Below are 27,520 nucleotides of genomic sequence, written 5' to 3' on the forward strand. Positions count from 1 at the left end.
TCTATGGGGCTGGGGGGGGTCTATGGGGCCAGGATCCACTCCACTGCGCTGGCCACGCCCACATCGAGCTGGCCACGCCCCTAACCACGCCCACGTTCATTTGGCCACGCCCCTTTATTGGCACACTCCCTTTGCGCAGGCGCACAAGGCCCAGACGCCCCTCCGCTGGGCGCCGCCATGTTGTGTTCCCTCTCCCCGTCCGTACGGACCGGAAGTGACTCTACTGGGCGCCGCCATATTCCTCCCCTACGCTTTGCTTACGGTCCAGAACCGGCTCCGTTGGGTGCCGCCATATTGTTCTCCTATCCTTTGCGTACGGACCGGAAGTTGCTTCGCTGGGCGCCGCCATATTGTGTTTCCTCTCCCCTTCCGTACGGACCAGGCTGGGCGCCGCCATCTTGTGCCCCCTCTCTCGTTGTATATAAGGACCGGAAGTGGCTCCGTTGGGCGCCGCCATCTTGTTTGCCCATCACTTCCGTACGGCCCGGAAGCGGCTCCGCTGGGCGCCGCCATATTGTGCCCGCTCCCCTTCCGTACGGACTGGAGGCGGCGGCGGGGCCCGGGCCCGGCTCCAGCCATGTCCGAGACCTACGGTGGGCGGGGGGGGGGCTCGGGGGGGGGTTTTGGGGTCCTGAGGGGGGGGTTTTTGGGGTCCTTGGGGTCGGTTTTGGGGTCCTGGGGTGGCCCCTGAGGCCCTTTGCAGGGGGTTTGGGGGGGTCTTGGGGGGATTTGGGGGGGTCCTGAGGGGGTTTTGGGGTCCTGGGGGGGGTGGGGGGGGTCCTGAGGGGGATTTGGGGTTTTTGGGGGGTCCTGGGGGGCCTCTGAGTCCCTGTGAAGGGGGGTTGGGGGGTTTTGGGGGTTCTGAGGGGATTTGGGGGTCCTGGGGGAGGTTTTGGGGTCTTTGGGGGGGGGGGTTATGGGGTCTGTGGGGTTGGGGGGTATTTGGGTTCTGGGGGGGGGGGTGGGGGCCCTATGGGGAGTCTTGGGGGGCTGTGGGGCTCTATATGGGATGGGGGCCCTATAGGGGGTCTGTGGGGCTCCCTATGGGGCAGGGGCCCTATGGGGGGGGTTGGGGGGCTCTATATGGGATGGGGACCCCATAGGGGGTCTGTGGAGCTCCCTATGGGGCAGGGACCCTATGGGGGGGCTTGGGGGGCTCCCTATGGGGTGGGGGCCCTATATGGGGGCCCATGGGGGTCTGTGGGGCTCTTTATGGGGCAGGGGCCTTATGGGGGGGCTTGGGGGGCTCCCTATGGGGTGGGGACCCTATAGGGGGTTTGTGGGGCTCTCTATGGGGCAGGGGCCCTATGGGGGGGCTTGGGGGGCTCCCTATGGGGTGGGGGCCCTATAGGGGAGCCCATGGGGGTCTGTGGGGCTCTCTATGGGGCAGGGGCCCTATGGGGGGGGTTGGGGGGCTCCCTATGGGGTGAGGACCCTATAGGGGGTCTGTGGAGCTTTCTATGGGGCAGGGGCCCTATAGGGGAGCCCATGGGGGTCTGTGGGGCTCTCTATGGGGTGGGGGCCCTATGGGGAGGGTTTGGGGGCTCCCTATGGGGTGAGGACCCTATAGGGGGTCTGTGGGGCTTCCTATGGGGCAGGGGCCCTATGGGGGGGCTTGGGGGGCTCTCTATGGGACAGGGACCCTATGGGAGGTTTTGGGGGCTCCCTATGGGGTGGGGACCCTGTAGGGGGTCTGTGGGGCTCTCTATGGGGTGGGGGCCCTATGGGGAGGGTTTGGGGGTTCCCTATGGGGTGTGGACCCTATAGGGGGTCTATGGGGGTCCTACGGGGGTCTATGGGGCCTCTATAGGGCCTGTGGGGGTCTGTGGGGGGCCCTATGTGGGTTATAAGCACCTCGTTAAGCCCTCCCCGCTAACGAGCAGCGCCCGTTAAGCTGGGGAAACCCCCCCCCAATTTTTTCCCCCCCCAGATTTCCTCTTCAAGTTCCTGGTGATCGGCAGCGCGGGCACGGGGAAGTCCTGCCTGCTCCACCAGTTCATCGAGAACAAATGTAAGCACCCCCCCGCCTCGCTTTTTGGGGCAAAAACCCCAAAAAACGGCATTTTTCTATCCCCAAACCTCCCTCGCTTTGATGCCCGCAGGATTTGGGGGCGGGTTCGGGGAGGTTTTTTGGGGGCTGCCTCGGTTTTCCTGCCAAATCTTTGCTGGCGCTCTTATTTCCTAAATTTCTGGGGGGGTTAATTAACCAAAAACTGATGGTTTTGCCCCGTTTTGGTCCCACGGCCGCTGCCCCGCAGTCAAGCAGGACTCGAACCACACGATCGGGGTGGAATTCGGCTCCAAGGTGGTCAACGTGGGCGGCAAGACGGTGAAGCTGCAAATTTGGGACACGGCCGGGCAGGAGAGGTTCAGGTACGGGGGGGCACCGGGTGGTTTTTGGGGTCCCCCGGGTCTTGGGAACCTTTGTTTGTACCCCAAAAGGGTGAAACAGCCATGGAAGGGGGGGTTTTGAAGGGTTTCTTAGCCAAAATTTGGGATTATTGGGGTTATTTACACCAAAAAGGGGGCAAAACACCCTTGGGGAGGCTCTTTTGGAAGAGTCTCTTAACCAAAATTTGGGATTATTGGGGTTATTTATACCAGAAATGGGTGAAACACCTCTGGGAAGGGTCCATTTGAAGCATCCTGTACCCAAAATTTGGGATTATTGGGGTTATTTACACCAACAGGGGGCGAAACACCTCTGGGAGGGCTCCATTTGAAGCATCTTTTACCCAAAATTTGGGATTATTTGGTTTATTTTCACCAAAAATGGGTGAAACATCCCCGGGAGGGCTCCATTTGAAGCATCCCATACCCAAAATTTGGGATTATCACCTTTATTTTTACAAAAAATGGGTAAAACACTCTTGAGAGGGCTCCAATTGAAGCATCCTGTACCCAAAATTTGGGATTATCAGGGTTATTTATACCAGAAATGGGTGAAACACCTCTGGGAGGGCTTCATTTGAGGCATCCCGTACCTAAAATTTGGGATTATTGGGTTTATTTACTCTCCAAAAGGGTGAAATACCACTCAGAGAGCTCTATTCGAGGCATCCCATACCCAAAATTTGGGATTATCAGCTTTATTTTTACAAAAAATGGGTGAAACATCCCCGGGAGGGTTCCATTTGAAGCATCCCATACCCAAAATTTGGGATTATTGGGTTTATTTTCACCAAAAACGTGTGAAGCATTCCAGGAAGGGCTCTGTTTGAAGGGTCCCGTACCCAAAATTTGGGATTATTGGGTTTATTTACACCAAAAACAGATAAAACACCCCTGGGGGGGCTCTTTCCAAATCCCCCCTTACCCAAAATTTGGGAAGACCCCAACCCGTTGAGCATGTCAATGGCCAAGGATCTGCGTCAACTCATGGAAAAGTCCTAAAAATGCCATTTTTGGACCCATTTTCCTTCCTGCTAAGGCGCTCCCCAATTTTTTTTTAACCTGGGGGGTCTCCACATCCCATTCAACCCCCCAAAAAAGATCTTTAGGCCCCCCCCCACCCTAATTTTCCTCCCCCCCCAGGTCGGTGACGAGGAGCTATTACCGCGGCGCGGCGGGCGCGCTGCTCGTCTACGACATCACCAGGTAAACCCCCCCTCCCGGGGGGCTCCAAAACCCCCCTCAGCACCCCAAAAAAAACGTTTTAACCCTCTCAAGTCCCCCTTTGAACTGTTTTTTCCCTTTCTAACCCCAAAACCCAGCCGGGAGACCTACAACGCGTTGACCAACTGGTTGACGGACGCGCGCACCCTCGCCAGCCCCAACATCGTCATCATCCTCTGCGGGAACAAGAAGGACCTGGACGCCGACCGGGAGGTGACGTTCCTCGAGGCCTCCCGTTTCGCCCAGGAGAACGGTGAGGGACCCCAAAAATCCCAAATTTTATCCCCTGGGTTGGGGTTCGTTAGCGCTGAGTTAATGAGTTTTGGCTGGTTTTTTTTTTGGACGCTACCCAAGAGCTGATGTTCTTGGAGACCAGCGCCTTGACGGGGGAGAACGTGGAGGAGGCGTTCCTGAAATGCGCCAGGACCATCCTGAATAAAATCGAGTCGGGTAAGGATGGGAATTTGGGACTTTTGGGGTTCTTCTGGGTTTTGGGGGGGTCGTGGGGGAGTTTGGGGGGGCTCTCAGAGGGGTTTGGGGAATTTTGGGGGATGTCTAGCATGTTTATGGGGGAGAATGTAGAGGAAGCGTTCCTAAAATGCACCAGGACCACCCTGAATAAAATTGAGTCAGGTAAGGACGGGAATTTGGGACTTTTGGGGCTCTTTTGGGTCTCAAGGAGGTTTTGGGGGCATCTCAGGGGGGTTTTGGGGAGGTCTTGGAGGGGTTTTGGATGGGTTTTGGGGGTCTCCAGTGCCTTGAGGGGGGAAAACGTGGAGGAAACGTTCCTAAAATGCACCAGGACCACCCTGAATAAAATTGAGTCGGGTAAGGGCGGGAATTTGGGACTTTTGGGGTTCTTTTGGGATTCTTTTGGGTCTTGGAGGGGTTTTGGGGGGGCTTTGGGGGATGTCCAGTGCCTTGAGGGGGGAGAACGTGGAGGAGGAGTTCCTAAAATGCGCCAGGACCACCCTGAATAAAATTGAGTCGGGTAAGGATGGGAATTTGGGACTTCTGGGGTTCTTTTGGGTTTTGGGGGGGTCTTGGGGGAGTTTGGGGGTCTCTCGGAGGGGTTTGGGGAATTTTTGGGGATGTCTAGCGTGTTTATGGGGGAGAATGTAGAGGAAGCGTTCCTAAAATGCGCCAGGACCATCCCAAATAAAACCGAGTCAGGTAAGGATGGGAATTTGGGACTTTTGGGGTTCTTTGGGGTCTCGGGGTGGTTTTTGGGGGGATCCCAACCCCTCCCTGATCGTTTTTTGGGGTATTTTTGTGCCTTGCAGGCGAGCTGGACCCGGAGCGGATGGGGTCGGGGATCCAATACGGGGACGCGTCCCTGCGCCAGCTCCGGCAGCCCCGGGGGGCGCAGGCGCCCAGCAGGCAGCAGTGCAGCTGCTAGGTGAGACCCCCGAAATACCCCCAAATTGTCCCCGAAATACCCCCCAAATTATCCCCAAATTGTCCCCGAAATACCCCCCAAATTATCCCCGAAATACCCCCCAAATATCCCCGAAATACCCCCCAAATATCCCCAAATTATCCCCAAACACCCCCCAAATTATCCCCGAAATACCCCCCAAATATCCCCGAAATACCCCCCAAATATCCCCGAAATACCCCCCAAATTATCCCCGAAATACCCCCGAAATATCCCCCAAATTATCCCCAAACACCCCCCAAATTATCCCCAAAATACCCCCCAAATTATCCCCGAAATACCCCCCAAAATACCCCCCAAATTATCCCCGAAATACCCCCCAAATATCCCCGAAATACCCCCCAAATTATCCCCAAACACCCCCCAAATATCCCCAAACACCCCCCAAATTTTCCCCAAAATACCCCCAAATTTTCCCTGAAATACCCCCCAAATTATCCCCGAAATATCCCCCAAATTATCCCCAAATTATCCCCAACCCCCCCCAAGTATCCCCAAAATACCCCCAGACACCCCCCAAAATATCCCCCAAATATCCCCCAACCCCCCCAAAATATCCCCAAATATCCCCCCAAATATCCCCAAACCCCCCCCAACACCCCCCCAAATATCCCCAAAATACCCCCAGACACCCCCCAAAATATCCCCAAATTATCCCCCAAAATATCCCCAAATTATCCCCCCCCCCCCACCCCTATTTTCAGCCCCCCCCCCACCGAAGACCCCTCGCTCTGCGCCTCCAGCTCCGCCTCCTTCCCCCTCGGGGGGGTCCCAAATAATTTTTTCTCCTTTTCCCCCCCCCCCAGGACCACGTGCCTCGCTCGCCGAGCCCCCCCGCGACCCCCGGAGCCCCCCCCCGGCCCCATTTCTCCAGCCCGGGACCCCCCCCCGGGACCCTCGACGGCCCCGACCGCGGCGCCTTCCGTCCCCGTCGTGCCGGGGGGGGGTCTTATCCCTGCCCCCCCCCCCCAAAAGCATCTCAGGGGGGGGCTCGGCTCATTTGTGCCCCCCCCCCGATCGCTGCCGCTGGCTGACAGCAGCGATTTGGGGCTGGGGGGGGGTGCCTGAATGAAGTGGGGGGGGGGGCAAATCTGGGTGGGAATGGGGAACACGCCCCCCCCCCCGCCCCTTATTTTTGCATTTTTCTCCCCAAAAATGGTGTTTTTTGGTTTTTTTTTGTGGGGGGGTGATGTGAAGCACTCCGCCCCCCCCCTCTCCCCCCCCCCAGGGACTTTTATTTGCCTTTTGCTGGAAGCTGCTAGCCTGTGCCCCCCCCCCAGCGCCCCCCCCCCTTTGTCCCCAACCCCTTGGGGACCCCCAGACCCCCCCAGGACCCCCCCAGGGGGTGGCTTTTTGGGGGGGGGGGGCGTAAAGGGGGGGCTTTTTTTTCTTTCTGGCTTCTCTTCGTGTTATTTATTGCACTTGCACGGGGTGGGGGGGGGCACCTGGTTTTGGGGGGGGGCGCCCCGGGCGGTGTCGGACGCGTTCTCTTGGAAAAAAAAAAGAGAAAAAAAATAGAAAAAAAGGCAAAAAAAGAGAAAAAAACAAACAAAAAAAGCAACTTTTGGTCCAGCTGCAGGCTGTGAAATGTGACTCGGGTCCATAAAGGTTCGTGTTTTCCAGCGCCCGGCTCCTGCTGCGTGTTTTGGGGGGGGGGGCACCCCCAAATCCCCCCCAAATCTCCCCCAAAATCCCCCCCTGAGCCCTTCAGGTCTCTCCCAGCCCCCTCCGGTGCATTTGGGGTGCAGAAGCCCCCCTCCAAGCCCCCCAAATCCCCCCCAAATCCCCCCCAAGCACTTTTGGGGTGCAGCAGACCCCCTCAAATCCACCCCAAAACCCCCCAAATCCCCCCTAATCCCCTTCAAATCCCCTCAAATCCCCCCCCAGCTCCCCCTGGCGCATTTGGGGTGCAGAAGACCCCCCCAAATCCCCCCCAATCCCCCTCAAATCCCCCCCAAATCCCCCCAAGCACTTTTGGGGTGCAGCAGACCCCCTCAAATCCACCCCAAAACCCCCCAAATCCCCCCTAATCCCCTTCAGATCTCCCCCAGCCCCCCCTGGCACATTTGGGGTGCAGAAGACCCCCCCTCCAAGCCCCCCAAATCCCCCCCAATCCCCCTCAAATCCCCTCCAAGCACTTTTGGGGTGCAGCAGACCTCCTCAAATCCACCCCAAATCCCCCCTAATCCCCTTCAAATCCCCTCAAATCCCCCCCCAGCTCCCCCTGGCACATTTGGGGTGCAGAAGACCCCCTCCAAGCCCCCCAAATCCCCCCCAAATCCCCTCCAAGCACTTTTGGGGTGCAGCAGACCCCCTCAAATCCACCCCAAAACCCCCCAAAACCCCCCTAATCCCCTTCAAATCCCCTCAAATCCCCCCCCAGCTCCCCCTGGCACATTTGGGGTGCAGAAGCCCCCCTCCAAGCCCCCCAAATCCCCCCCAAATCCCCCCCAAGCACTTTTGGGGTGCAGCAGACCCCCTCAAATCCACCCCAAAACCCCCCAAATCCCCCCTAATCCCCTTCAAATCCTCTCAAATCCCCCCCAGCTCCCCCTGGCGCATTTGGGGTGCAGAAGACCCCCCCAAATCCCCCCCAATCCCCCTCAAATCCCCCCCAAATCCCCCCAAGCACTTTTGGGGTGCAGCAGACCCCCTCAAATCCACCCCAAAACCCCCCAAATCCCCCCTAATCCCCTTCAGATCTCCCCCAGCCCCCCCTGGCACATTTGGGGTGCAGAAGACCCCCCCTCCAAGCCCCCCAAATCCCCCCCAATCCCCCTCAAATCCCCCCCAAGCACTTTTGGGGTGCAGCAGACCCCTTCCAAGCCCCCCAAATCCCCCCAAGTCCTTTCATCACCCCAAAACCCTTCAAATCCCCCCCCAGATTCCCCCAGACCCCCTCAAATCCCCCCCTAAATCCCCCTCAACCCCCTTCAGCCCCGTGTCCCCCCCAAAACCCCTCTCCCTCGCCCCCCCAGGACCCCAATGTCCCCCCAAGTCTTCAACCCCAAACATTTTCGGGATGGGATCGGTCCCTCCTGGCTCCCTCCACCGGTACGGGGTGGGGGGCTCGGGTTTTTGGGACCCCCCTCCTCTCCTATAGGGTCCCCCTGACCTGATCCCCCCTCCCCACCGAGGGCGACCCCCATAAAAACCCTACAAGCCCTCCCCCGGCTCTGCTCGTTTTGGGGGGGGGAAATGCTGATTTATTTTGGGGTGGTAGGGGTACGGGGAGGGGGCTCGGGGGGCTCCGTCCTCGGTGCGCCGGGAGTGATGCAGCATTTTTGGGGTCTCCATCCTTGGAAGGGTTTAGGATGAGGTGTTTTTGGGGTCTCCATCCTCAGCAGGATTTGGGATGTGACATTTTTGGGGTCTCCATCCTCGGCAGGATTTGGGATGTGATATTTTTGGGGTCTCCATCCTCGGCAGGGTTTGAGATGCAGGATTTGGGTGGTTTTACCCATGATTTGAGGTGTTTTTGGGGTCTCCATTCTCAGCAGGGTTTGGGACATGGGATTTGGGTGGTTTTACCCATGATTTGAGGCATTTTGGGGTTTTTACCCATGATTTGAGGCATTTTCGGGGTCTCCATCCTTGGCAGGGTTTAGGACACAGGATTTTGGTGGTTTTACCCATGATTTGAGGTGTTTTTGGGGTCTCCATTCTCAGCAGGGTTTGGGACATGGGATTTTGGTGGTTTTACCCATGATTTGAGGTATTTTGGGGGGTTTTACCCATGATTTGAGGCATTTTGGGGGTCAGAATCCTCATCAGGATTTGGGACGTGACATTTTTGGGGTCTCCATCCTCAGCAGGGTTTGGGACACGACGTTTTTGGGGTCTCCATCCTTGGCAGGATTTGAGATGCAGGATTTTGGTGTTTTTACCCATGATTTGAGGTAATTTCGGGGTCTCCATTTTCAGCAGGGTTTGGGACAAAGGATTTTGGTGGTTTTTCCCATGATTTGAGGCATTTTTGGGGTCTCCATCCTTGGCAGGGTTTGGGACGCGGCGTTTCCAACCCCAGCAGGGTTTGGGACATGGGATTTTGGTGGTTTTACCCACGATTTGAGGCATTTTGGGGGTTTTACCCATGATTTGAGGCATTTTGGGGGTCTCCATCCTTGGCAGGATTTGAGATGCAGGATTTTGGTGTTTTTACCCATGATTTGAGGTAATTTCGGGGTCTCCATCCTTGGCAGGGTTTGGGACATGGGATTTTGGTGTTTTTACCCGTTATTTGAGGCATTTTTGGGGTCTCCATCCTCAGCAGGGTTTGGGATGCAGCATTTTTGGGGTCTTCATCCTCGGCAGGGTTTGGGACGCAGGATTTTGGTGTTTTTACCCATTATTTGAGGCATTTTTGGGGTCTCCATCCTTGGCAGTGTTTGGGATGTGACATTTCCAACCCCAGCAGGGTTTGGGACATGGGATTTGGGTGGTTTTACCCATGATTTGAGGCATTTTGGGGGTCAGAATCCTCATCAGGATTTGGGACGTGACATTTTTGGGGTCTCCATCCTCAGCAGGATTTGGGACACGACGTTTTTGGGGTCTCCATCCTTGGCAGGATTTGAGATGCAGGATTTTGGTGTTTTTACCCATGATTTAAGGTAATTTTGGGGTCTCCATTTTCAGCAGGGTTTGGGACATGGGATTTTGGTGGTTTTACCCATGATTTGAGGTGTTTTTGGGGTCTCCATCATTGGCAGGGTTTGGGACACGGGATTTGGGTGGTTTTACCCATGATTTGAGGCATTTTGGGGGTTTTACCCATGATTTGAGGTGTTTTTGGGGTCTCCATTCTCAGCAGGGTTTGGGACACGGGATTTGGGTGTTTTTACCCATGATTTGAGGTATTTTTGGGGTCTCCATCCTCTGCAGGATTTGGGATGTGGCATTTTTGGGGTCTCCATCCTCGGCAGGATTTGGGACAAAGGATTTTGGTGGTTTTACCCATGATTTGAGGCATTTTGGGGGTTTTACCCATGATTTGAGGTGTTTTTGGGGTCTCCATCCTCGGCAGCCTTTGGGACGCGGGATTTTGGTGTTTTTACCCATGATTTGAGGTAATTTTGGGGTCTCCATTTTCAGCAGGGTTTGGGACACGGGATTTGGGTGGTTTTACCCATGATTTGAGGCATTTTCGGGGTCTCCATCCTTGGCAGGGTTTGGGACGCGGCGTTTCCAACCCCAGCAGGGTTTGGGACATGGGATTTGGGTGGTTTTACCCATGATTTGAGGCATTTTGGGGGTCAGAATCCTCATCAGGATTTGGGACGTGACATTTTTGGGGTCTCCATCCTCAGCAGGGTTTGGGACATGACGTTTTTGGGGTCTCCATCCTTGGCAGGATTTGGGTGTTTTTACCCATGATTTAAGGTAATTTTGGGGTCTCCATTTTCAGCAGGGTTTGGGACATGGAATTTGGGTGGTTTTACCCATGATTTGAGGTGGTTTTGGGGTCTCCATCCTCAGCAGGATTTGGGACATGGGATTTTGGTGCATTTACCCATGATTTGAGGCATTTTTGGGGTCTCCATCATTGACAGGGTTTGGGACACGGGATTTGGGTGGTTTTACCCACGATTTGAGGCATTTTGGGGGGTTTTACCCATGATTTGAGGCATTTTTGGGATCTCCATCCTCGGCAGGCTTTGGGACGCGGCGTTTTCGGGGTGGGGGGAACGCATCAGCGGGGGCAGAAGCAGACCCGTAAGGCCCAGGGGACGTTGGAGATGCCGCTGACCCGGGGGCTCAGATCCGGGGGGGCTTCCCCGGGGGGGACCCGCAGCCGAAATCGCTGCAGGAGGGCGGTGAGGAAGAGGAAGAGCTGCGTCCGCGCCATGCTCTCCCCCAGGCACATCCTCTTCCCTGCGGGGACACGGGGGGGCGTCACCCACCCTCCGTGGGGGTCCCCCGCCAACAGGGGGGGTCCCCACGCCCCCCCGGATTTTTTTGGGGGGGGGTCCCCAGCCCACCTGCGGAGAAGGGGATGAAGGCTTCGTTCTTCTTGAACGCCCCCTTCTCATCCAAAAAGTGCTGGGGGTCGAAGGTTTCGGGGTTCTTGAAGAACCGGGGGTCCTTCAGCGCCGAGCTCAGGACGGGGTAGATGGTGCAGCCCTAATTAGGGGGGGGGGACACCATGGGGACATTTGGGGTGCCCCCCTCCCCCCCCCGGCCCGACAGGCAATAATTAACCGCGGGTATTGATGGCAAACAAGCCGGGCAAACATTAATTAATAATTAACCCGGCGGCGTCGATACGCGGCCGCCGGGCACGCGGTGCGGTTGCAGTCAATGATTAATTATGTCGTGCGAGCGGGTAATTAATCAATAAACAATGACTAAGCACGCCACGCAATTAGCGGCCAATGGTGGAGTGCCCGCTATCAGCGGTGACGAGGCAATTAGCAAACAGTGACGAAGCAATTTTGCAGCCCTGAAGCAAGCAACACAGCCCACGGGCACGACCCATGAACGATGACGAAGCACAATGTCTAATTAGCGCTCGTTGACGAAGCTCACGTGGAATTGATAAGCAATCAGATGCCGTTTGATTAAGAATCAATGATCGTTGCAGGATTAATAACAATTAAGCATGCCGTGTGATCAACGGCATCGATAAGCCCATTGTGTGAGTAATAAGCAATGATGGACCATGCCATGCAATTAATGATTATGCAAATCGTCTAATTAGTAGTGATGAAGCATGCAATCGATAAGCAACGAAGACCATCATGCAATCAATAAGCAATGAAGACCGTCGTGCAATCAATAAGCAATGAAGACCGTCGTGCAATCGATGTGCAACAGTCTTCATTGCATAATCAATTAGCAACGAAGATCATCAGGAGATCAACAGGCAACGAAGACCATCGCACAATCAATAAACAACAAAGGTCGTTGTGCAATCAATAAGCAGCAAAGGTCGTGCAATCAATAAGCAACGAAGACCATTGGGCAATCAATAAGCAATGGAGACCATCGTGCAATCAATAAGGAATGAGGAACATCGTGCAATTGATAAGCAACGAAGACCATCATGCAATGGACAAGCAACGAAGACTGTTGGGCAATCAATAAGCAATGAAGACCATCGTGCAATCGATAAGCAACGAAGATGGTCACGCAGTCAATAAACAACAAAAGCCGTGCAATTAATAAGCAATGAAGACCATCACACAAGCAACAAGCAACAAAGACCATTGGGCAATCAATAAGCAATGAAGACTGTCATGCAATCAATATGCAACAAAGACCATCGTGTGGTCGACAAGCAACGAAGATGGCCATGCAGTCAATAAACAACAAAAGCCGTGCAATTAATAAGCAACGAAGGGCATCACACAAGCAACAAGCAACGAAGACTGTTGGGCTATCAATCATCAATGAAGACCATCGTGCAATTGATAAGCAACAAAGACCATTGGGTAATCAATAAGCAACGAAGACCATCGTGCAATTGATAAGCAACGAAGACCATCGTGCAATTAATAAGCAACAAAGACCATTGGGCAATCAATAAGCAATGGAGACCATCATGCAATGGACAAGCAACGAAGACCATCATGCAATCAATAAGCAATGAAGACTGTTGTGCAATCAATAAGCAACGAAGACCATTGCACAATTGATAAGCAATGAAGACCATTGGGCAATCAATAAGCAACAAAGACCATCATGCAATCAATAAGCAATGAAGACCATTGGGTAATCAATAAGCAATGCAGACCATTGCACAATTGATAAGCAACGCAGACCGTTGCACACTCACCGCCCCTTAAGCTCGCCGTGCAACCAACACCGTTGACCAAGCCCCTCGTGCAAGCAATGGGTGCTCAAGCGCGTGGTGCAATTAACACTCAACGAAGCCCGCGAGCGATCGCCCCCGCGGCGCGCCCCCACCTTGGGGATGGTGAAGCCGCCGAGCGGCGTGTCGCGTGTCACCGTGCGGATGAAGCCGAGGGGGATGAGGTCGAGGAAGCGCTGCACCTCGTGGATGACGGCGTCGGTGTAGGGCATGGCCGCACGGTCCCGCAGCGCCGGCGCCCGCTCCGTCCCGATCACCCGATCAATCTCCTCGTGGATCTTCTCTGGAATCGACCGCGGAGGGGTTGGGGCGGTGGGGACCTCACGGGGTCACCCTCACGATGTCCCCGGGGGACCCCCACCTGCCACGTCGGGGTGCCGGAGCAGCACCATCAGGCAGTAGCGCAGGGTCATGCTGGTGGTCTCCGTCCCCGCCAGGAAGACGTCGAACACCGTCACCCGCAGGTTGTCCTGCGTGAAGGCCGTCTCGGGGTTCTCCTTTTCCTACAAAAAGGGGAAAAAAGAAAAAAGGAAAAAAGGGAAAAGGAAAAAGGGAAAAAGGAAAAAGGAAAAAAAGAAAAGAGAAAAAAAGAAAAAAGGAAAAAAAGGAAAAGAGAAAAAAAGAAAAGAGAAAAAAAGAAAAAAGGAAAAAAAAGAAAAGAGAAAAAAAGAAAAAAGGAAAAAAAGGAAAAGAGAAAAAAAGAAAAAAGGAAAAAAGGAAAAAGGAAAAAAGGAAAAAAGGAAAAAGGAAAAAAAAGGGAAAAAGGAAAAATGAAAAAGAGAAAAAAGGAAAAAAAGAAAAGAGAAAAAGAGAAAAAAGGAAAAAAAGGAAAAGAGAAAAAAAGAAAAGAGAAAAAAAAGAAAAAAGGAAAAAAAGGAAAAGAGAAAAAAAGAAAAGAGAAAAAAAGAAAAAAGGAAAAAAAGGAAAAGAGAAAAAAAGAAAAGAGAAAAAAAGAAAAAAGGAAAAAAAGGAAAAGAGAAAAAAAGAAAAGAGAAAAAAAGAAAAAAGGAAAAAAAGGAAAAGAGAAAAAAAGAAAAGAGAAAAAAAGAAAAAAGGAAAAAAAGGAAAAGAGAAAAAAAGAAAAGAGAAAAAAAGAAAAAAGGAAAAAAAGGAAAAGAGAAAAAAAGAAAAAAGGAAAAAAGGAAAAAGGAAAAAAGGAAAAAAGGAAAAAGGAAAAAAAAAGGGAAAAAGGAAAAAGGGAAAAAAAAGGGAAAAAGGGAAAAAGGGAAAAGGAAAAAAAAAGGGAAAAAGGGAAAAAGGGAAAAGGAAAAAGAAAAAGGAAAAAGGGAAAAAGGGAAAAGGAAAAAAAAAAGGGAAAAAGGAAAAAGGGAAAAAGGAAAAAAGGGAAAAGGGAAAAAAGGGAAAAGGGAAAAGGAAAAAAGGAAAAAGGGAAAAAGGGAAAAAGGGAAAAGGGAAAAAGGGAAAAGGAAAAAAAAAAGGAAAAAAGGGAAAAGGAAAAAAAAAAGAAAAAAGGGAAAAGGAAAAAAAAAAGGAAAAAAGGGAAAAGGAAAAAAAAAAAGAAAAAAGGGAAAAGGAAAAAAAAAGGAAAAAAGGGAAAAGGAAAAAAGGAAAAAAAGAAAAAATGAAAAAAAGAAAAAAAAAGGGGGTTTTGGCCCCTGTAACCCCCTCACCCCCCTCCCGTCCTCCTCTACCTGCTCCATCTTCCGCAAGAAGGCGTCGGCGAAGTCGCGGGGGGCGGTGGTGGGCTCGCCGGCCACCGCGTTCTCCTCCACCTTCCTGCTCAAGAAGTCTTGGATGAAGAAGGTGTTGTGGAAAAAAGTCCAGTGCGAGCCGGGCAGGCGCTCCAGGAGGCCGGGCAGGATGTTGTAGAGCTGCGGGGAGACACCGGGGGGGGTCCCAGGGGGTTCCCGGGGGGTTCCCATGGGGTTCCCAGGAGGTTCCCAGGAGGTTCCCGGGGGGTTCCCAGGAGGTTCCCAGGAGGTTCCCGGGGAGTTCCCGGGGGGTTCCCAGGAGGTTCCCAGGGGGTTCCCATGGGGTTCCCGGGAGGTTCCCATGGGGTTCCCGGGGGGTTCCCAGGAGGTTCCCGGGGGATTCCCAGGGGGTTCCCGGGGGGTTCCCAGGAGGTTCCCGGGGGGTTCCCAGGAGTTCCCGGGAGGTTCCCGGGGGGTTCCCGGGGGGTTCCCAGGAGGTTCCCGGGGGGTTCCCATGGGGTTCCCGGGGGGTTCCCAGGAGGTTCCCGGGGGGTTCCTGGGGGGTTCCCAGGAGGTTCCCGGGGGGTTCCCAGGAGGTTCCCGGGGGGTTCCCGGGAGATTCCCGGGAGGTTCCCGGGGAGTTCCCGGGGGGTTCCCATGGGGTTCCCGGGGGGTTCCCAGGAGGTTCCCGGGGGGTTCCCAGGAGGTTCCTGGGGGGTTCCTGGGGTGTTCCCGGGGGGTTCCCAGGAGATTCCCGGGGGGTTCCCAGGAGGTTCCTGGGGGGTTCCCGGGGGGTTCCCAGGAGGTTCCCGGGGGGTTCCCAGGAGGTTCCCATGGGGTTCCCAGGAGGTTCCCGGGGGGTTCCCAGGAGGTTCCCAGGGGGTTCCCGGGGGTTCCCGGGGGGTTCCCCGGGGGTTCCCAGGAGGTTCCCAGGAGGTTCCCGGGGGGTTCCCGGGGGGTTCCCGGGGGGTTCCCAGGAGGTTCCCGGGGGGTTCCCAGGAGTTCCCGGGAGGTTCCCGGGGGGTTCCCGGGGGGTTCCCAGGAGGTTCCCGGGGGGTTCCCATGGGGTTCCCGGGGGGTTCCCAGGAGGTTCCCGGGGGGTTCCTGGGGGGTTCCCAGGAGGTTCCCGGGGGGTTCCCGGGAGATTCCCGGGAGGTTCCCGGGGAGTTCCCGGGGGGTTCCCATGGGGTTCCCGGGGGGTTCCCAGGAGGTTCCCGGGGGGTTCCCAGGAGGTTCCTGGGGGGTTCCTGGGGTGTTCCCGGGGGGTTCCCAGGAGATTCCCGGGGGGTTCCCAGGAGGTTCCTGGGGGGTTCCCGGGGGGTTCCCAGGAGGTTCCCGGGGGGTTCCCAGGAGGTTCCCATGGGGTTCCCAGGAGGTTCCCGGGGGGTTCCCAGGAGGTTCCCAGGGGGTTCCCGGGGGTTCCCGGGGGGTTCCCCGGGGGTTCCCAGGAGGTTCCCAGGAGGTTCCCGGGGGGTTCCCGGGGGGTTCCCGGGGGGTTCCCATGGGGTTCCCAGGAGGTTCCCAGGAGGTTCCCGGGGGGTTCCCGGGGGGTTCCCATGGGGTTCCCAGGAGGTTCCCAAAGGGGTTCCCGGGGGGTTCCCATGGGGTTCCCAGGAGGTTCCCGGGGGGTTCCCGGGGGGTTCCCGGGGGGTTCCCAGGAGGTTCCCGGGGGGTTCCCAGGAGGTTCCCAGGAGGTTCCCGGGGGGTTCCCAGGGGGTTCCTGGGGGGTTCCCAGGAGGTTCCTGGGGGGTTCCCATGGGGTTCCCGGGAGGTTCCCGGGAGGTTCCCGGGGGGTTCCCGGGGGGTTCCCGGGAGGTTCCCATGGGGTTCCCAGGAGGTTCCCAGGAGCTTCCCGGGGGGTTCCCGGGGGGTTCCCGAGGGGTTCCCATGGGGTTCCCAGGAGGTTCATAGGGGGTTCCCGGGAGGTTCCCGGGGGGTTCCCCTGCACCTCGAGCCCCCCCAACCCCAACCTTTTAAGACCTCACCTTCCCGATGGCCGAGCTCTCCAGGAGGAAATTTTGGGCGACGCGCCGCAGCGCGTCCAGGTACTGCTCGTCCCCGTAGTCGAAGCGGTGCCCGAAGAGGATGCGGCAGATGGTGTTACCCACGGCCGCCGTCAGCAGCGTGCCGGGATCCAGGGGACGCCCTACACCATTCGGGGACCGCCGTGGGGTCGGGGGTCCCCAAACCTCCCCACCCACCCACCCCATAACCCCCGTCCCCGGTGCCCACCTTGGGTGCGCGCCAGCTCCTGCAGCAGCAGCCCCGTCTCCTCCTGGACCTGCTCCTCCAGCCCGCGCTTGCCCATGCCGAAATCCCGCAGGGTGGCCAGGGTGAAGCGGCGCGTCTGCGCCCACGCCGCCCCGTTGCTCATGAAGAGCCCCAAATTTTGGCTGGCTTTTTCGGCGATGGGGAAGCGGCCGCGGGCGGTGAACTCGTCCCCCCGCGTCACCAGCACCTCCCGCAGCGCCTCGTAGCCGAAAACCACCACCACCCGCTGCGAGCCGAAGCGCAGGGAGAAGACGGGGCCGTACTTCTCGCTCAGCTGCGGGGAGAAAGGGGGACACCCCCGCCCCGGGGTGCTCAGCGCCCATGGGTGCTGCACGGGGTACCCGGGGTCCCTGGGGTGCTGCAGGGTCATTAGGGTGCTCCATGGGGTCATGCAGCATCATTAGGGTGCCCTATGGGGTGTTCTTGGGGTGCTGCAGGGTCCTTAGGGTGCCACTTGGGGTAATGTAAGATACTTAGGGTCCCCTATGGGGTGTCCTTGGGGTGCTGTAGGGTCCTTAGGGTGTCTTGTGGGGTGTCTTTAGGGTGCTGCAGGGTCCTTAGGGTGCCCCATGGGGTAATGTAACATCCTTAGGGTGCCCTATGGGGTGTTCTTGGGGTGCTGCAGGGTCCTTAGGGTGCCCCATGGGGTCATGCAGCATCATTAGGGTGCCCTATGGGGTGTCCTTGGGGTGCTGCAGGGTTCTTAGGGTGCTCCATGGGGTGTCTTTAGGGTGCTGCAGGGTCCTTAGGGTGCCCCATGGCATAATGTAAGATACTTAGGGTGCCCTAGGGGGTGTCCCTGGGGTGCTGCAGGGTCCTTAGGGTGCCCTATGGGGTGTCCTTGGGGTGTTGCAGGGTCCTTAGGGTGCCCTACAGGGTGTCTTTGGGGTTCTGCAGCATCCTTAGGGTGCCACTTGGGGTGTTTTTGGGGTGCTGCAGGGTCCTTAGGGTGCCCCATGGGGTAATGTAAGATACTTAGGGTGCCCTAGGGGGTGTCCCTGGGGTGCTGCAGGGTCCTTAGGGTCCCCTATGGGGTGTCCTTGGGGTGCTGTAGGGTCCTTAGGGTGCCCTGTGGGGTGTCTTTGGGGTGCTGCAGGGTCTTTAGGGTGCCCCATGGGGTAATGCAGCATCATTAGGGTGCCACATGGGGCACCCAGCACCCTTGGGATACCACATGGGGTGTCCTTGGGGTGCTGCAGGGTCCTTAGGGTGCTCCATGGGGTGTCTTTAGGGTGCTGCAGGGTCCTTAGGATGACACTTGGGGTGTCCTTAGGGCATCCCTGGGGTGCTTCAGGGTCCTTAGGGTGCCCTATGTGGTGTCCTTGGGGTGTCCTTGGGGTGCTGCAGCATCCTTAGGGTGCCACATGGGGTGTCCTTGGGGTGCCCTTGGGGTGCCCTTGGGGTGCCCTTGGGGTTCTGCAGCACCCTTCGAGTACCCCACGGGGCATCCCTGGGCATCTGCAGCACCCCTGAGCTCCACGTGGGCCACCCACCCCCTTGGGGTCCCCCCCATCCCTCCCCCAGCACCCTAGGGTGCTCCCCCCCCCACCCACCCCCCCCTCACCTTGCGGAAGACTTTATGGGTGGGCCCGGTCCCCAATTGCAGCAGGTTCCCCACGAAAGGCAGCGCCAGCGGCCCCGGGGGCAAATTTCGGCTCCGCTCCTTCTGCCACCGGGCCACCAAGGCCACCGTGGCCAGGGCGAGGAGGAGGAGGGTGGTGGCCCCCAGCAGCTCCATGATGAAGGCAGCACCCAAGGGTGAACCCCGGGACCCCGGGGGGGCTGCGGGGAACGGGGTCGCCGGGGTCGGGGTCAGGGCACCCAGGGGGGCGAGGGGCAGCACCCAAGGGTGGCGGCGGCACCCGGTGCGCCCCCAGTGTGCAAACACTGGGCCTCTGCTGCGGCCCCCTCCCCGAATTTTAGGCCCCTCCCCGAATTTTAGGCCCCTCCCCGAATTTTAGGCCCCTCCCCAAATTTTAGGCCCCCTCCCCGAATTTTAGGCCCCTCCCCGAATTTTAGGCCCCTCCCCAAATTTTAGGCCCCCTCCCCGAATTTTAGGCCCCTCCCCAAATTTTAGGCCCCTCCCCGAATTTTAGGCCCCTCCCCAAATTTTAGGCCCCTCCCCGAATTTTAGGCCCCCTCCCCAAATTTTAGGCCCCTCCCCAAATTTTAGGCCCCTCCCCGAATTTTAGGCACCCTCCCTGAATTTTAGGCACCCTCCCCAAATTTTAGGCCCCCTCCCCAAATTTTAGGCCCCTCCCCAAATTTTAGGCACCCTCCCCGAATTTTAGGCCCCTCCCCGAATTTTAGGCCCCTCCCCAAATTTTAGGACCCTCCCCAAGCTGTAGGACCCCTCCCCAACTTGCAGCCCCCCCCCTTTTCTTGCAGACCCCATCCCTTTCTTGCAGACCCCCTCCCCAAACTTTAAACCCTCTCCCCTTCTTGCAGACCCCCTCCCCAACCTGCAGACCCCCTCCCCAAGCTGTAGGACCCCCCCCCTTTCTTGCAGACCCCTCCCCAAGCTGAAATCCCCATCCCCAACCTAAAGACCCCATCCCCTTTTTGCAGACCCCCTCCCCAACCTGGAGACCCCATCCTTTCCCTACAGACCCCCTCCCCAAATTTTAGACCCCCTCCCCAACCTGCAGACCCCCTCCCCAAACTGGAGACCCCCTCCCTTTCTTCAAGCCCCCCTCCCCACCCTTTAAACCCTCTCCCCTTCTTGCAGCCCCCCTCCCCAACCTTGAAACCCCCTCCCCAAATTTTAGCCCCCCTCCTCTTCTTACACACCCCCTCCCCTTCTTACAGCCCCCCTCCCCAACCTTCAACCCCCCTCCCTTTCTCACAGACCCCCTCCCCAATCTCCATCCCCCCTCCCCATGCTGCATCCCCCCTCCCCTTCTTGCAGCCCCCCTCCCCTTCTTGCAGCCCCCCCCCCAAATTCTTCCAACCTCTCCCCCGGTGCTGCAAGCCTTGCTGCTCTGCCTCGAACCTTGCCCCCTCCCTGCAACCCTTGGCCCTATTTTGCAAGCCCCGTCCCCTCCCTGCGGGTCCCCGGGGTGCCCTTGAACGGTGCCGCAGCTCCTGGCACCCATGGGCACCGGGCGGGGGGGGGGGCACGGTGCCACCCCATGGCCACCTCCCCGCCTCCTGCCACCGCAGCACGTCTTGTGGGGGGCTTTGCATTGCTCTGCATGGCCCTGCGGGGTTGCTTTGGGGTTTTGCATGGTCCTGCGTGCACACTGCATGCGTGTTTTGGGGCTTTGCATGGCCCTGCAGGGTTCTGCAGGGTTGCTTTGGGGTTTTGCACAGCCCTGCATTCTCTCTGCATGCGTGTTTTGGGGTTTTGCACGGTCCTGCATGCTCTGTGCATGCGTGTTTTGGGGCTTTGCATGGTCCTGCACAGCTCTGCGGGTTTGCTTTAGGGTTTTGCATGGCTCTGTAGGGTTGCTTTGGGGTTTTGCATGGCTCTGCATGGCTCTGTGGGATTCCCTTGGGGTTTTGCACAGCCCTGCATGCTCTCTGCAGGCTTGTTTTGGGGTTTTACATGGTTTTGCACGGCTCTGCAGGGTTGCTTTGGGGTTTTGCATGGTCCTGCGTGCACACTGCATGCGTGTTTGGGGGTTTTGCATGGTCCTGCATTGCTCTGTGGGGTTGCTTTGGGATTTTGCACAGCCCTGCATGCTCTCTGCATGCTTGCTTTGGGGTTTTGCATGGCTCTGCATGGCTCTGTGGGATTCCCTTGGGGTTTTGCACAGCCCTGTATGCTCTGTGCATGCTTGCTTTGGGGTTTTGCATGGTCCTGCATGGCTCTGTGGGAATCCCTTGGGGTTTTTGCATTGCCCTGCACAGCTCTGCGGGTTTGCTTTAGGGTTTTGCATGGTCCTGTATGCTCTCTGCAGGCTTGTTTTGGGGTTTTGCATGGCCCTGCATGGCTCTGTGGGATTCCCTTGGGGTTTTGCACGGTCCTGCATGCTCTCTGCATGCTCATTTTGGGGCTTTGCATGGTCCTGCATGCTCTATGGGATTCTTTTGGGGTTTTGCATGGCTCTGCATGGCTCTGTGGGGTTGCTTTGGGGTTTTGCACAGCCCTGCATGCTCCATGCATGTTTGCTTTGGGGCTTTGCATGGCTCTGCAGGGTTGCTTTGGGGTTTTGCATGGCCCTGCACAGTTCTATGGGATTCCTTTGGGGTTTTGCACAGCCCTGCATGCTCCATGCATGCGTGTTTTGGGGTTTTGCATGGTCCTGCATGGCCCTGTGGGGTTGCTTTGGGGCTTTGCATGGCTTTGCACGGCTCTGCGGGGTTGTTTTGGGGTTTTGCACAGCCCTGCATGCTCTCTGCAGGCTTGTTTTGGGGTTTTGCATGGCCCTGCATTGCTCTGTGGGGTTGCTTTGGGGTTTTGCATGGCCCTGCGTGCTCTATGGGATTCCTTTGGGGTTCTGCACAGCCCTGCATGCTCTCTGCATGCTTGCTTTGGGTTTTTGCATGGCCCTGCACAACTCTGCAGGGTTGCTTTGGGGTTTTGCATGGTCCTGCGTGCACACTGCATGTGTGTTTTAGGGCTTTGCATGGCCCTGCATGCTCTCTGCATGCTTGCTTTGGGGCTTTGCATGGCCCTGCAGGGTTGTTTTGGGGTTTTGCACAGCCCTACACGTTCTGTGGGATTCCCTTGGGGTTTTGCATGGCTCTATGGGGTTGCTCTGGGGTTTTGCATGGCCCTGCAGGGCTCTGCACGCTCAGCCTGGGGCTTTGCACGGCTGCACCCTCTGCACGCTTGGGTTGGGCTTTGCTGGCACATCTCTGCGTGCTCCCTGCAAGCACCCCTGGGTGCTGGCCCTGGGGTTCTGCACGACTGCACCGGGGGCGTTGCACGGTTTGCACGGCTTTGCACGGCTTTGCACGGCTTTGCACGCTTTGTTTCCCTCATTCAGGGTCTTGCACGCCCCTTTTCGGGTGTCGCACGGCTTTGCACGCCCCCGAGGCTCCTTGCACACCCCATGGGACAGCACGGGGGGTCCCAGCACCCCCCTAACCCCCCCCCAGCACCCTCCACGCGTCGAGGCCGCCGAGCAAACAGCAGCAGCGTGCTCGGGGGAGGCAAAGGCTGCTGCAAATTTATTCGGGGTGGGGGGCACGGGGTGCAAGGGGGGGGTCAGCGGGGCAGCATGCACAGCTGGTAGAGGGGGGGGATGTTGGCGAAGCCGCTCTCCAAGGGGGTGTCCGGGAGCTCCTCCGGGGGCTGCAGCGGCTGCAGGCGGAGGTTCTGCAGGATGGTGGTGAGGAAGAGGAAGAGCTCCATCCTCGCCAGGGCCTCCCCCAGGCACACGCGCTTGCCTGCAAGCATAAGGGGGGGTTATGGGGGTGCACGGGGTCTGGGGGGGGGGGGGGTGCGGGACCCCCCCCCCCCAGTTTGCTGCCCCTACCTGAGGAGAAGGGCACGAAGGCGTCGTTCTTCTTGAAGCGGCCGCTCTCGTCCAGGAAGTTCTCGGGGCTGAAGGTGTGGGGGTGCTTGAACATGGAGGGGTCGTGCAGGGCCGTGCTCAGCAGGGGGTACACGTCCGTGCCCTGGGGTGGGGGGGGGCAAAAAGGGGGTTGGTGGCGTGGTTGGGGCAGGGGGGGCATGGGGGGGGTGCAGGGCAGCAGGGTGCATGCAGCAGGGGGCATGGAAGAGGGTGCAGGGGCAGGGTGCATGCAGCGAGGTGCATGCAGCAGGGAGCACAGGCAGGGTGCTTGCAGCATGCGTGCAGCAAGGTGCATGTACAGCAAGGTGCATGCAGCAGGATGCAGGGGCAGCGTGCATGCAGCAAGGTGCATGCACAGCAAGACACATGCAGCAGGTGCACAGGTGATGTGCATGCAGCAGGATGCACGTGCAGCAAGGTGCATGCAGCGCCGTGCACAGACAGTTTGCATGCAGCAAGGTGCAAGCGAAGCAAGGTGCATGCAGCAGGATGCAGGGGCAGCGTGCACGCAGCAAGGTGCATGCAGCAGGTTGCGTGTGCAGCAGTGTGCATGCAGCAAGGTGCACAAACAGCAAGGTGCATGCAGCAGGATGCAGGAGCAGTGTGCATGCAGCGAGGTGCGTGCAGCAGGGCGCACATGCAACAAGATGCATGCAGCAGGTTGCACGTGCAACAAGATGCATGCAGCAGGGTGCACACACAGCAAGGTGCATGCAGCAGGATGCAGGGGCAGCGTGTACGCAGCAGGTTGCACGTCCAGCAAGATGCATGCAGCGGGGTGCACACACAACAAGGTGCATGCAGCAGGGTGCAGGGGCAGCAGGCAAACACACACAGAGCAGCGTGCTCATGCACCATGCACGGAGCCATGCAAGAGTCCAGCTTGCACCGGGCAGCGAGCACGGGGGCAGCGAGCACGGAGCGCACAGGGGGCAAAGTGCAAGGGGCAGCGCGCACGGAGCGGGTTGCATGGGGGCCACGGCACGCAGCCCCCCCCGTGTCCCTCCTGTGTCCCCCCCCAGGCCCTTGGGGTCACCTTGGGCAGCAGGTAGCCGCGGAAGAGGGTGTCGCGGGTGACGGTGTGGGGCACGTTCATGGGGATGAGGTCGCTGACGCGCTGGATCTCGTGGATGACGGCGTCGGTGTAGGGCATGCGGCTGCGGTCCTCCACCGTGGGCACGCGGTCGCGCCCGATCACCCGGTCGATCTCCTCGTGCACCTTCTCTGCGGCACAAAATCAGGTTCCCTTTCGGCACCAGGATGCCGGGGGGGGTCCCCAGGGGGGGTCCCCTCACTCACCCAGCACCCCGGGGTGCTTCATCAGCAGGACGAAGCCGTAGCGCAGCGTGGAGCTGACGGTCTCGGTGCCGGCGAAGAAGAGGTTGAGCGTGGTGAGCTCCAGGTCCTTGGTGCTGAACGCCGAGTCCGGGTTCTCTTTTTCCTTTTTTTTTTTTGGGGGGGGGGGAGAAAAAAAAATGCAGCGTGGGAGGGGGCCGGGTGCGTGCCCGGGTGTTGGGGTGAAGGCGAAATGCGCCGGGGCGCGGGGTTGCTGCGGGGCGTGCGCGGGTGGCGGGGAGCAGGAGGAAATCCGGGGGTGTTGGATGGCTTTGGGGCGTGCAAAAATGAGGGGGAGCGGGATTATTTTGGGGCGTGCGCGGGTGACGGGGTGCAGGAGGGAAGCCGGGGCGTGCAAAAATGAGGGGGTGCAGGATTCCTTTGGGGCGTGCACGGGTCATGGGGTGCAGGATGAAATCCAGGGGTGCAGGATGGAACCTGGGGGTGTAGGATTTTTTTGGGGTGTGCATGGGTGAAGGGGTGCAGGGTGGAACCCAGGGGTGTAGGATTTTTTGGGGGCATGCACGGTTGATGGGGGTGCAGGATGGATCCCGAGGGTTCAGGATGGGACCCATGGGTGCAGGACGGGACCCAGGAGTGCAGGATTTTTTGGGGGCATGCACGGTTGATGGGGGTGCAGGACGGGACCCAGGGGTGCAGGATTTTTTGGGGGCATGCACGGTTGATGGGGGTGCAGGATGGATCCTCGGGGTGCAGGACAGGACCCAGGGGTGCAGGATTTTTTGGGGGCATGTACGGTAGATGGGGGTGCAGGATGGGACCCATGGGTGCAGGACGGGACCCAGGGGTGCAGGACGGGACCCATGGGTGCAGGATGGAACCCAGGGGTGCAGGACGGGACCCATGGGTGCAGGATTTTTTGGGGGCATGCACGGTTGATGGGGGTGCAGGATGGCACCCGGAGGTGCAGGATGGCACCCATGGGTGCAGGCTCATTCGGGGCGTGCAAACAACCCAGCGGGCACGGCACCAGCTGGCACAGCGCGCGAGCAAGCCGGGACGTGCAGGAGCAACCCCAAGGTGCGCAAACAAGGCGGGGAGGTGCGGGATCACCCCGGGGGGGGGGGGCTCAATTCCCACCCCCCCCCAGGGCCCCGAACCTTCTCCATCTGCAGGAGGAAGCAGTCGATGAAGTCTCGGGGGCAGCTGGGGTCCAGGGTCTGGGCGTTGGCGCGCACGCGGCGGGCGATGAAGCGCCGCATCCCCTCCAGCAGGTTGTAAATTTTGGTCTGGGGGCCGGGGATGAACTGGAGCAGGGTCTCGTTCATGTCATAAAGCTACAGGGGGGGGGCACAAAGGGTGAGTATGGGGTCAGAGGAAGCCCCCCCAGCAGCACCGGGACCCCCTCAGCGCCCAACCTGCGCCCAGGGGGTGCTGAGCTCCCGAAAACTCTCGTTCATCATCTTCAGCAGCTCCAGGAGCTCGGCGTCCTGGTAGTCGAAGCGGTCCCCAAAAACGATGGAGCAGATGACGTTGGACACGGCGCGGCTCAGCGGGTACGTGGGGTCGAAGGGCTTCCCTTTTGGGGCCAAAATTGGAGAAATCAGTCATCGGAACGTCCTCGTCACCCCCCCCCAAAAGTGGCCCCCCCCACCCGGGTACCCTGCGTGTTGCGGAGCTCCTGCAGCAGGAACTGAGCCTCCTCCTGGATGCGCCCCTCGATGCTTTTCCTCCCCATGCCGAAATCGCGCAGGACGGTGAGGGAGAAGCGGCGCAGCTGCTTCCAGCGCTCCCCGTTGGAGAAAACCACCCCTGGGGGGGGGTCATGGAGAGGGGGGGGGTTAAAAATGGTGGGTGGGGGGCGGTGGCGCACTGTGGGGTGCTGGGGGGGTGGGAGGGGGTGGGGGGAAATGGGGTGGTCTTTTGGGGGGGGGATGAGAGGGGGGGTGACCCCATATGGGGGGTGACATTATGGGGGGGTGACATTATGGGGGGGGTGACCCCATATAGGGGGGTGGCACTATGGGGGGTGACACCATATAGGGGGTGTCCCATTATGGGGGGGTGTCCCCATGGAGGGGTGACACCATGGGGGGGTGACACCATGGGGGGGTGACACTATTGGGGGGGGGGACCCATAGAGGGGTGTCACCATGGTGGGGTGACACCATATGGGGGGGTGACCCTATGGGGGGGTGTCCCCAAATAGGGGAGTGACATTTTGGGGGGGGTGTCCCTATGGGAAAAGTAACCCCAGGGTGGGGTGTCCCCAGGGCGGGGTGTCCCCATAGGGGAGGGTGACCCTATGGGGGGGTGTCCCCATGGGAGAGGTGACCTCATGGGATGGGTGACCCCATAGTGGGATGGCCCCAGGGTGGGGTGTCCCCATAGGGGGGATGACCCCATGGAGGGGTGACCCCAGGGAGGGGTGACCCCATGGGAGGGGTGTCCCCAGGGTGGGGTGACCCCACAGGGGAGGTGACCCCATGGGAGGGGTGACCCCATGGTGGGACATCACCGCGCTGGGCTGTCCCCATGCGAAGGGTGACCCCATGGGTGGGGTGACCCTATGGGAGGGGTGTCCCCATGGTGGGGTGTCCCCACCGAGGAGTGACCCCATGGGTGGGGTGACCCCATGGGAGGGGTGTCCCCATGGTGGGGTGTCCCCATGGGAAGGGTGACCCCACAGGAGAAGCGTCCCCATAGTGGGATGCCCCCACGGAGGATGATGTCCCCATGTCAGTGGGGTGTCCCCAGGCAGGGGGGGGATCTCGGCGACCCCCCCCAGCCCCTCACCGTGCCCCTTGAAGGTCTTCTCCACGGTGGGCAAGCGCCCGCGGCCGGCGAACTCCTCGGCGTGCTCCACCAGCGCCTCGCGCACGGCCGCGTGCCCGCACAGCACCACCACGCGCCGCGTCCCCAGGTAGACGGTGAAGACGGGGCCGTAGACGTCCCGCAGCTGGGGGGGGGACAAGGGGGCAACGGGTGACCCCGGGGGGAGCCCCCACGATGTCATCGTCACCGTCCCCCCCCCCTAAAGCCACCCCCTGCCCACCTTGAGCAGCGACTGCAGGGTGCGGGACGGGGAGATCTGCAGCAGGTTCCCGATGAGGGGCAGCGGGGTCGGGCCGGGGGGCAGGCGGCCGCCGTCCCCCCGGGACCCCCGCAGGGCCACCAAGAGGAGGAGGGAGAGCCCCAGGAGCAGCAGCAGGGTTGTTGTCACCTCCATGGTGGCCTCGTCCCCTCCCCGGCCACCACCCCGCTATTTATGCGCTCTGTGGCCCCAACCCTCCCTCTCCGCGCCTCCGGCCAGGTATTGCACAAGGCTTGGCCCCCCCCTCCCCATGTGGTGTCCCCTCCCCACGCGGTGTCAGGCGTGTCCCCATGCCAGGCGTGTCCCCCAGCCCCGTGCCGGGTGCGTCCCCAAGCGGCGCATCCCCGAGCAGCGCGCCCACGAGCTGCAGGCCACGTGTGGCCCCGAGCGGTGTCCCCAAGCGGTGTCCCCAAGCGGTGTCCCCAAGCAGGGTGTCCCCAAGCAGGGTGTCCCCAAGCAGTGTCCCCAAGCAGTGTCCCCAAGCAGGGTGTCCCCAAGTAGTGTCCCCAAGCAGTGTCCCCAAGCAGTGTCCCCAAGCAGTGTCCCCAGGCAGGGTGTCCCCAAGCAGGGTGTCCCCAAGCAGGGTCCCCAAGCAGGGTGTCCCCAAGCAGGGTCCCCAAGCGGTGTCCCCAAGCGGTGTCCCCAAGCAGTGTCCCCAAGCGGTGTCCCCAAGCAGGGTGTCCCCAAATAGTGTCCCCAAGCAGTGTCCCCAAGCAGGGTGTCCCCAAGCAGTGTCCCCAAGCAGTGTCCCCAAGCAGGGTGTCCCCAAGTAGTGTCCCCAAGTAGTGTCCCCAAGTAGTGTCCCCAAGCAGGGTGTCCCCGAGCAGTGTCCCCAAGCAGTGTCCCCAAGTAGTGTCCCCAAGCAGGGTGTCCCCA

General features: G+C 58.8%; 3 protein-coding genes and 1 long non-coding RNA gene across 9 annotated transcripts; 2 read left to right on the top strand and 2 right to left on the bottom strand.

The window, feature by feature from the left end:
• The first annotated feature begins 440 nt into the window (after positions 1–440).
• On the top strand, positions 441–6,677 carry RAB4B (RAB4B, member RAS oncogene family). Its single transcript, XM_072030146.1, has 8 exons — positions 441–593; positions 1,931–2,011; positions 2,259–2,373; positions 3,535–3,597; positions 3,714–3,868; positions 3,970–4,065; positions 4,899–5,014; positions 5,860–6,677. The coding sequence occupies exons 1-7, from the start codon at positions 578–580 to the stop codon at positions 5,012–5,014; spliced, it is 642 nt and encodes a 213-aa protein (XP_071886247.1). The 5' UTR covers positions 441–577; the 3' UTR covers positions 5,860–6,677.
• Positions 6,678–8,226: 1,549 nt separating this feature from the next.
• On the top strand, positions 8,227–10,911 carry LOC140000287 (uncharacterized). Of its 6 annotated transcripts, none has more exons than XR_011805458.1 (3): positions 8,227–9,737; positions 9,809–10,122; positions 10,649–10,911. It is a non-coding gene; the product is annotated as an uncharacterized lncRNA (long non-coding RNA). The 6 variants fall into 6 exon arrangements; XR_011805459.1 differs by having other exon boundaries at positions 10,680–10,911; XR_011805457.1 differs by having other exon boundaries at positions 10,578–10,725.
• On the bottom strand, positions 10,733–19,877 carry LOC140000286 (cytochrome P450 2G1-like). The gene is made up of 9 exons (XM_072030131.1): positions 19,741–19,877; positions 18,354–18,571; positions 16,751–17,063; positions 16,504–16,664; positions 14,519–14,698; positions 13,228–13,369; positions 12,962–13,149; positions 11,035–11,176; positions 10,733–10,927 (listed from the first exon to the last, which is right to left on the bottom strand). Exons 2-9 carry the CDS (start codon positions 18,525–18,527, stop codon positions 10,746–10,748), a joined length of 1,482 nt encoding a protein of 493 aa, XP_071886232.1. The 5' UTR covers positions 18,528–18,571; positions 19,741–19,877; the 3' UTR covers positions 10,733–10,745.
• A 2,003-nt stretch (positions 19,878–21,880) lies between these two features.
• On the bottom strand, positions 21,881–26,799 carry LOC140000295 (cytochrome P450 2G1-like). The gene is made up of 9 exons (XM_072030143.1): positions 26,606–26,799; positions 26,347–26,509; positions 25,213–25,362; positions 24,969–25,129; positions 24,711–24,887; positions 23,554–23,695; positions 23,291–23,478; positions 22,216–22,357; positions 21,881–22,126 (listed from the first exon to the last, which is right to left on the bottom strand). The coding sequence occupies exons 1-9, from the start codon at positions 26,777–26,779 to the stop codon at positions 21,945–21,947; spliced, it is 1,479 nt and encodes a 492-aa protein (XP_071886244.1). The 5' UTR covers positions 26,780–26,799; the 3' UTR covers positions 21,881–21,944.
• Between the last annotated feature and the right edge of the window lie 721 nt (positions 26,800–27,520).

This window comes from Anas platyrhynchos, chromosome 33 (genome assembly GCF_047663525.1).
Source record: "Anas platyrhynchos isolate ZD024472 breed Pekin duck chromosome 33, IASCAAS_PekinDuck_T2T, whole genome shotgun sequence".
Lineage (NCBI taxonomy): Eukaryota > Metazoa > Chordata > Aves > Anseriformes > Anatidae > Anas > Anas platyrhynchos.